This window comes from Monopterus albus, unplaced genomic scaffold (genome assembly GCF_001952655.1).
Source record: "Monopterus albus unplaced genomic scaffold, M_albus_1.0 scaffold418.1, whole genome shotgun sequence".
NCBI classification, from domain to species: domain Eukaryota; kingdom Metazoa; phylum Chordata; class Actinopteri; order Synbranchiformes; family Synbranchidae; genus Monopterus; species Monopterus albus.
Window position 1 is genome coordinate 62,363 of NW_018128298.1, and position 9,614 is coordinate 71,976.

At 41.5% G+C, this 9,614-nt stretch overlaps 1 protein-coding gene across 5 annotated transcripts in view; it reads left to right on the top strand.

The window, feature by feature from the left end:
* LOC109951912 (uncharacterized) overlaps positions 1–9,614 on the top strand; it is a 36,969-nt gene that overhangs the window by 11,835 nt on the left and 15,520 nt on the right. For 4 of the 5 annotated variants that reach the window (XM_020586677.1, XM_020586675.1, XM_020586676.1 and 1 more), the window contains 7 exons: positions 796–875; positions 3,023–3,123; positions 3,217–3,333; positions 3,427–3,538; positions 7,453–7,516; positions 8,205–8,242; positions 8,571–8,755. In XM_020586677.1, the coding sequence (XP_020442333.1) occupies positions 800–875; positions 3,023–3,123; positions 3,217–3,333; positions 3,427–3,538; positions 7,453–7,516; positions 8,205–8,242; positions 8,571–8,755 (693 nt within the window). In that variant the 5' untranslated portion in view covers positions 796–799. The remainder of the gene's footprint in view (positions 1–795; positions 876–3,022; positions 3,124–3,216; positions 3,334–3,426; positions 3,539–7,452; positions 7,517–8,204; positions 8,243–8,570; positions 8,756–9,614) is intronic. The other variant, XM_020586678.1, reaches the window with a different exon arrangement.

The window sequence follows — 9,614 nt, forward strand, 5'->3', positions numbered from 1 at the left end:
GGAATCTTAAGTGCAGCAGAAATTTTTTTGTAACCTTTGCCAGATCTGTGCCTTGCCACAATTCTGTCTGAGCTCTTCAGGCAGTTCCTTTGACCTCATGATTCTCATTTGCTCTGACATGCACTGTGAGCTGTAGGGTCTTATATGGGCAGGTGTGTGGCTTTCCTAATCACATCCAATCAGTATAATCAAACACAGTTGGACTCAAATGAAGGTGTAGAACCATCTCAGGGATGATCAGAAGAAATGGACAGCACCTAAGTTAAATATATGAGTGTCACAGCAAAGGGTCTGAATACTTATGACCATGTGATATTTCAGTTTTTCTTTTTTAATAAATCTGCAAAAATGTTAAAAATTCTGTGTTTTTCTGTCAATATGGGGTGCTGTGGGTACATTAATGAGGAAAAAAATGAACTTAAATGATTTTAGCATATGGCTGCAATATAACAAAGAGTGAAAAATTGAAGGGGGTCTGAATACTTTCCGTACCCACTGTGTATATATATATATATATAAATTCTCCACTCGCCCCCATTGATGAAATGTGACTCCAAACGTGTATATGACAAACTCCCTAAATCCAGCAGAGCCCTTTAGATCTAATTAGATTTATCCAAACTGGTATATCCCCCCCTCCCCACTCAAATAAATGTATTGGAGAATAAAAGTAAAAATATTTCTCTGAGCTGCAGTGGAGCAGATGTGAAAAATATTCTTTCTTACTTTCCGCTTGTACACAAGTATTTGCATGAATAACTGGGTGGGTGTGTTCTTCATGTCTGTGTGTTTCAGGTAGATGATGATGCGTGTGCTGGTTCCTCTCCTCTTCCCTGTCCTCCTGATGAAGGCGTTCGCCTCTCCGTCCTCTTCAGGTAAGCTCAAAGTGTTTAATGTCATATGCACAGTTAGGAAACATGTTTACCTGTACAATGAAATTCTTACTTTGCCGTCCACATGAATGCCACAAAATACAAGTGAAATATAAAGTAGATGAGCAGTAACACAAATCTAAATAGGCAGTAAAATCACAAATCTAAGGCACTTTAAAGCAGCAAGTGAAGGGAACAAATAAAAATATAACAAGAACACAATATAATGCAGAGAGAATATTTGCTTTGTGGGAGGTGTGGAGTGTAAATACTCAGCAGTAAGTGTGCAATCATTCATGTGCAAACTGAGTATGTAAACAGTGCAGATGGAATTGCATAAGGTAGATCCTGAGTCAGGTCTATAGGAGTCTGATGGCAGAGAAAAAGAAAGAGTTTTTCAGTCTAGTGGTTGGCATTTCACACTTCTGAGCCTCCAACTGGAGGTTAGGGGTATGAACAGTCTGTGCTGGGGGTGGGTGGGATCTTTGAGGATGGAGGCAGCTTTCCTACACACCCTGCAGTGGTAAATGCTCTGCAGAGAGGGCAGTGGAGTCCTGGTGATCTTCTCCACAGTCTTTACCACTCTCTGCAGGTGCTTGTGGTCCATAGCAATAAGACAGACATTCAGGATGGATCACTGGACAGACCCACAGGCCCGGGAGGACAGGGGCCCCCGTTCTGGACCCTCTGTTTTGTTAATATGTCTTGTTGGAAAGTCACAGAGCTCAGTTAAAAGTAATGATGCCACCATCATGTTTTTCCCCTTTTAGTCCCATTGAGTGACTCAAGCCAAAGCAATGTTCTCTGTAGTGTGCTGTGGTGTTTTGTATAATATCTGTGCACAGGAGGGTCAGTGTGGATCTGCTGTTGCATGAAGCTTTAGGCTGCAGTCAGATGGCCTCTCTTTATCTCCAGTGTCCACTACATACTAAAGTTCAATAACAATAAGTGACTGAAAAAGAGACAAAATAACACAATAAAATGTGACAAACTAGAATTCCCACTTTGTGATTGTATGCCTCTGCCAACCAGTCAAATTCAGGGGAATGGGACAGTCATGGTGACCTTGGCCTTTGACTTTTGACCACCAAAATCTAATCACTTCATCCTTGAGTTCAAGTGGGAATTTGTGCCAAATTTGAAGAAATTCCCTCAAGGTGTTCCTGAGGTATCGCGTTCATAAGAATGGGCTGAGGATGCTGCTGTCGTCGGCACAAGAAGGAATGGAAAGAAGATATAGAGGTGCAGAAGAGCAGGATGCAGCGAGGAATGACTGAACTGTTCAGCAAAATTCTGCATTCCAGCAAGAAGTGCATCAGTACCTGCCTAGAGGGAACTGGGAACAAGCACCAGTTTGAACCAGCTAGTGACAGATTCTTTGACTCTCATTGAGTAATGTGAGAGCTCAACTATAATATATTTATTAAATGAATGATTAAGAATAGCTTTTGTTGATTTATACAGTTGTAAGCAATTCAAATAACTTATTGTTGATGATTTTGTCTTTATTATTGTTATTATTATCTCAGCTATGGTACAGGGTTAGAAATTGTATGAAGTGATGTTTAAAGCTGCATATGATGTTTACTACATAAACCAAAATATAATTAGTTTAAATGTGGGTATCCCTTCAAGAGTGGAGTAGTGATTATCAAAACCAGATTGTTGACTTAATTTTAAAATAGAATTGCATCAGAAAATACTTTAGATCATTCAAACTTATATACTGTAAACTGAGTGTCTGATCCTAGGACGTTAACCAATGTCGGCTAAACCCTGTGCTCTAAAGTCATGGTCATACGTGGCCAGTGTCACAGCTTTTATGGATTATTTCAGACCAAACCTAACACTTCCTCAAAGAGCCAACGTGTATTGGTTTCTAAAACTTTCTGAGCAGAGTAACATCTGAGGGTTTAAGGAGGAAGCTGCCTATAACAGCAGATTGTTATTATTTTGGGAGTGAATATCTCTGCCTAAAAACCTTAAGCAATGTTTGAAGCTTAGATAGGTTTCAAATGTGCCACCTTAGAGTGAGAGGTAAAGCTGTGTTCCTATGTCCAGGGGTTAGCAGATCATGGCCTACATCCACTAGTTTGTCACAGTGAATGCACCAGGATGACTCGCTATGCGTTTTAATACCTGTGTGTCAGTAGGGGTGGACCCAGCCTCACCATGCCCACCTCGGTGGCTCTTGTTTGGGCAGAGATGCTTCGCTTTCTACCCTGTGTGGAGCACCTGGAGCACTGCTACTGTAAATATAACACATTTTCATTCATAATGCACAAGTTTCATTATATTACATTAATTACATGGCTTCATTATGGTTTGTATGTGTGTGTGTCAGTCTTTGTGCTCTGAGACATATAGTGACCTTGTGTCACTTCACACACCAGAGGAGCATCAGTTTGTCCGTCAGCTCACAAACACTTCAGTGTGGCTGGGTGGATACCAGGCACAGCAGGTGAGATGTCGCTGTAAAGTGGGCTCCTGGATTTATTTGAGGACCTAATTTTAACACACCCCTCTGTCTGTCTTCCTGTTTTCCTCTCTGAAGAATGACTCCTGGTTTTGGAGTGATGGTTCCCCTGTCAGGATCAAAAGCTGGACCAATGAGACACAGGGGAAGACCAGGGAGGGCGGGGCTTGCATGGAAATGGAGCCAAAAGGTAAAAATGAATGAATGAATAATTAGATTAGATAGATCACATGTTAATATCAGTTGTAACAGGAGCCTAAGTTGATAATGCAGAATTAAATGTGTCAGAGAATGGGAGAGCATTCGTATAGAAGCTCAGTATATGAGTTAAATGATGTTTATACATTATTTGGCCACAAAGACGCCATGGCATCATAAATCTTCAGGGCCCCACAATAAGCAGCATCATTTTCCAGACCTAACCTACCCCAAACACAAAGCATTCCTGAACCCTATCCTCACCCAAGAAAAGAGCAGATATGTGGCTTGACACACAGCATCTGCATTGTGTTTGCTCGGGCTAGGCAGTGGCTGATTCAGCTGGCTTAGCAGGTAACCATATCTAAGAGCTGGGCCTGCTCAATTATCTAATAACTGTCACATCCCTCAAAACACAGGCCGAGGTGGTGTTGAACCGGTAAGGTTCAACAGTGTGTTCCAGCTTCCCAGAACCACACCCTTCTTTGCCCGCAACCACACAGCCAACACAGTCCTCCAACAATATCAGCTAACTGTTAGCTGTCTGTTAGCGACATGCCGTCCTAGCCATCAAACATTTCAGATAAAACTGTCAAACTTCTACTACTTTTTGCAGTCAACCAATATGCACCCTGCCTTGATAATCACTCTAACAAACAATCCAAAACTCTTCTTTAACCTCATGTTAGCCTTCTAATGCTAGTAAACCTGAATGATGGATCAAACATTTATAATAAAAAAAAAACAACAACAACCCATCCTCCCGTAACAGTTTGCCTCAATTTAGCAGTCCTGTTAGCACATTAGAACTTAGTTTCATCTGTTCTACCAGTTTTACTCAGCAATGTTACATGTGACGCCTAAGCTTTTAAGCGCATGTCAAGGAGAGAGGGTGTTTTCAAATGAAGCCTAGCATTGAAGCTTGTATTGTTTCCCTAAATGTCGTGACCATGTGGAGCTTACAGTTTTACGCAGCAATGTTACATGTGACGCCTAAGCTTTTAAGGGCATGTCAAGCAGAGAAGGTGTTTTCAAATGAAGCCTAGCATTGAAGCTTGTATTGTTTCCCTAAATGTCGTGACCAATGGCAAACAAGACCTAATTTTGCCAGACCCACATGAAAGCATTGTTATTGCACACCTCTGGCAGCATACTTGTCAGACAGACAAAGAGAAGAACTTGTTCTGGCTGATTATTATTTCTAAATAAAAATCTGTCACAAAGGCCCATCAGTTAGACAAGCACTTTTACTGCCAACAAAACTATCCACCCTTTTAATCCTAACTCACATATCAGAGAAAACATAGCTCTACCAACAAAACCTCTCCAGCAAACATCTGCAGGGTGGATCTTTCCAGTCATATCTCCTCCTCTGTAGCCAGTTATGTGTATTTAGTTTTTCCTTTCATAAGTTCCTTGTACAGAATCCTCCCAGGAAACTGTAAGCTCCACAAAATACACAGTTTGCTGTGCATCTACCACAGCACAAGGTCTGGTCTGAGGTTAGTGCTGAATATCTCCTGAGGAACTGAGGACTGATTTCCTAACTCTACCCTAACTTGCCAGTCTCTACCTGCATCTTGCCTGTTCTAAATTATTTGCTTCCTGCCTTTTCATCCTCACAAGCAAACAAAATCCCCTCCTGTTTCTTTTTCTCCTCCACTGACTTTATCTCTAAGCACCTACTTTCAGTAGCTGCTACTAAACACTTTAACACTTGATTGTATCGCCCTTGAGCCAGGCTTGTTTTGCAGCGTATCAAGTGCACCCTAACAGAATGTACCATAGTGAAGCTACACCTGAATAAAATATGGCTGAAATCTGAAAACTGTTAAAAAAACGACATCACTTTGGAGACAAAATTTTAATTACAGTATTGTTCAAAATAATAGCAGTACAATGTGACTAACCAGAATAATCCAGGTTTTTAGTATATTTTTTATTGCTACATGGCAAACAATTTACCAGTAGGTGCAGTAGATTCTCAGAAAGCAAACAAGACCCAGCATTCATGATATGCACGCTCTTAAGGCTGTGCAATTGGGCAATTAGTTGAAAGGGGTGTGTTCAAAAAAATAGTGTCTGCCGTTGACTGTACAAACACAAAACTATGTTGTACAAACGTTTTTGTTTCTAGGATTTAGCAATCCTGTGAATCACTAAACTAATATTTAGTTGTATGACCACAGTTTTTTATAACTGCTTCACATCTGTGTGGCATGGAGTCAACCAACTTGTGGCACCTTTCAGCTGTTATTCCACTCCATGATTCTTTAACAACATTCCACAATTCATTTACATTTCTTGGTTTTGCTTCAGAAACAGCATTTTTGATATCACCCCACAAGTTCTCGATTGGATTAAGGTCCGGGGATTGGGCTGGCCACTCCATAACATTAATTTTGTTGGTTTGGAACCAACACTTTGCTCGTTTACTAGTGTGTTTGGGGTCATTGTCTTGTTGAAACAACCATTTCAAGGGCATGTCCTCTTCAGCATAAGGCAACATGACCTCATCAAGTATTTTGACATATGCAAACTGATCCATGATCCCTGGTATGCGATAAATAGGCCCAACACCATAGTAGGAGAAACATGCCCATATCATGATGCTTGCACCACCATGCTTCACTGTCTTCACTGTGTACTGTGGCTTGAATTCAGAGTTTGGGGGTCGTCTCACAAACTGTCTGTAGCCCTTGGACCCAAAAAGAACAATTTTACTCTCATCAGTCCACAAAATGTTCCTCCATTTCTCTTTAGGCCAGTTGACGTGTTCTTTGGCAAATTGTAACCTCTTCTGCACGTGCCTTTTTTTTAACAGAGGGACTTTGCGGGGGATTCTTGAAAATAGATTAGCTTCACACAGACGTCTTCTAACTGTCACAGTACTTACAGGTAACTCCAGACTGTCTTTGATCATCCTGGAGCTGATCATTGGCTGGGCCTTTGCCATTCTGGTTATTCTTCGATCCATTTTGATGGTTGTCTTCCGTTTTCTTCCACGTCTCTCTGGTTTTGCTCTCCATTTTAAGGCATTGGAGATCATTTTAGCTGAACAGCCTATAATTTTTTGCACCTCTTTATAGGTTTTCCCCTCTCCAATCAACTTTTTAATCAAAGTACGCTGTTCTTCTGAACAATGTCTTGAACGACCCATTTTCCTCAGGCTTTCAAATGCATGTTCAACAAGTGCTGGCTTCATCCTTAAATAGGGGCCACCTGATTCACACCTGTTATTTCACAAAATTGATGACCTCACTGATTGAATGCCACACTGCTATTTTTTTAACACACCCCTTTCAATGGTTTTGCAGGGTGACTGTGGGTCAGTGGGTAGAGTAGTTATTTCCCAACCAGGGGTTCGAATCTCGGTGCCTGCGGTCCACATGTTGAAGTGTCCTTGGGCAAGACACTGAACCCCCCGTTGCCCCTGATGGTTAGAGCCATCAGTTGAGTTGGCGCTGCAAATGGCTGCCTCGGTTCTGTATTGGAAACAAATTCCTTGTGTGTAACATACTTTGCCAAATAAAGGTGATTATTCTTATCCTTTAATGTAACGAGAATTACTTCTTTGCAGTCAAATTCCTGGAAATGGGACAGTTGTGAGGTCACCATGACCTTCACCTTTGACCACCAAAATGTAATCAATTCAAGTGGATATTTGTACCAAATTTTAAAATATTTCCTCAAAGCCTCTCTGAGATATCATATTCACAAGAATGGACTGGACAGACGGATGACCTGAAAACTTAACGCCTCACGTGGAGGCATAAAAATGAAAAAAGTGTTGGTTTTCTTTTCCAGTACTTTTAAATAAAAAATACTTCACTTTTATCCTTTCTGTAAAAAATTAATAAAACAGAACCTCAAAGTGTAAACAAACATATCTGTGTTTGTGTTCAGGTGGCAGGCTGCACAGCGCCCCCTGTGGAGAGCTCAGATTCTACATCTGCTGCATCAGAGCCAAGTAAGCTCATGTCTGAAAGCAGCGTTGTTCCAGTGCACATGCTGACTCTCATTTCAGCTGCTTCACACTCAGCTGCAAATGCACATACAAAAAGAAATGAAATGTAAAATCTTGAAGTGTGATTATCAACCATGTGTGTCTGAATCTTGAGACAGTATTGTATTATCTGCCCGTTCATAAGTTGTGGAATAACTGTCACATGAGAGATTTTTCTATTATGGGAACCTACCGAAACATGTAGAGCCGAATTACACTCATTATGGGTTATATGTGTGCTTCCACCACACTCAGCCTGCTTTGGAGGTGCATTCTGGGAGCTTAATCTCAGCACCCCTGAGGAAGTAGTACTAAAATCAAGTACCAGGGCCGTGATAGGGGAGGGGGTGCATGCACACAGAGCATTTGCCATTGTCTTCACACCTCAAGCGTTAGCGTTACAAGCACCGTATGTAAACACACAACTGACTGTGTGGGAGAGAGGGGCAGCACCTCCCTCCTCTAAACAGAGACCAACAGAGAGAAAATACAGTGGAAAAACAAAGCAGGATGGTCGGCGTCAATTGCGGGAGCTACGCTTGATGATGGTTAAGGGAAGCACGAGGTGTACCGCTTGTTAAGCTCGTTAGTGGAAACATAGCAATACCCAAATTTTAAGTGCTTGTTTGTAATCTCCTCTGTTTATCTCCAGCTCCAGATCCGCTGTTATCCCCAGCAGCAGTAAACCAGGTGAGAGGTTACTGGTTGTAGTAGTATTCCAGTATAATACAATACACAAAATATAGTTATATTAGTTTTGCAGGTATTTGTTCCTGAACCAAAGTACTTATCCCCAGTATTATTATAATTCATCCTGAACATGAACATCAGAGTCAAATTTTAGGACAGTCCAATCAAAAGACATTTCACTCAAAATCCCAAATGTCAACCTCATGGTGGCTCTAGAGCAGAAGTCAGGGTGAGGCTTGACATTGTCATCTCTAGAGCTACGCTGCTAGCACAACTAAAACTATCCAATGAGGTGATGATGTTCACGCTACGCTCCCTCCTTCTGCAGGCATTGTGCCCGGTGTGAGTTTGTTTGATGTTGTGTGGAGCTTCAGTAATTTGTTGGCGGAAGAAATTCTCTACTCGTCCCCCTTCCTGGGAGAGCTGCAGTCCGGGATTCTGACAAAGAGTTGCTACATCAGCTTCGTCCAGCAAGAGGCACTCTATCTGCAGAGAGTCAGCAACACACTGGAGGTCAGAGGTCATTGCTTTTGGACTTTGTCCGGTTTGTTTGTTTTACTCTTTTTGTGTGACTGAATCCAAATGTCCAGACAGGCATGATCCCAGGAATTTTGAGAGTCCACCAGGGGCCTCAAGTGGACTCTTTGTGAGTAGGGTGCAGATTTCACAAGACTTGGCTTGGAAATAATTTGAAGTTGTTATAATCTACAAAACTAAACAGGCAAAGGTTTTTTTTGTCCATCTATGGTGTGAGCATCCTCATCTCAGGGTTTAATCTGTTATTGTGTTTGACAGCTCATATGAAGAAAAATGTTTACCACACCTTCTGACCAGATCTTTTGTGGCTAATATGAAATGTAATAGACATGCAGATATCATGTTAGCTATCAGTATCGTTAGCATTTAGATCCTTTGTGTAATTAGATGAACAAACAGTCATCTCACCTAAGGCCTGCTCCGGTTCTAAACCTCTACCTGTATCAAGATACATAAAGCCCCGGGCTCTGGTTTGAGTGACATTATCTTTACTCTGTGGTGTAAATTAGACTTTGCTTTCCAATCTGAGGTGAACTGGTGTGACTGGTTCATGATGTATGCATCTTGTTTCTTCTCCTGCGTAACCCGGGTTGCAAGCGAGAGCAGACGTCTTTACTGCTCCTCTTGTCTGTTCTACGATTTTTCACATCTTCTACATTTTCAAGTCTTTGAACAAATTCTACAACTATTAAAATGCCTCCAAGAGGGAAAAGAGCTAATAAATCAGAAGCGAACGAGGATGTTGAGGCAGAAGAGGATTATATTTCAGTGGCGCAACAGAGATGTTGAGTCAGCAGAAGCAGATGTACACCGCACTGTTGAGCCAACAACAAGA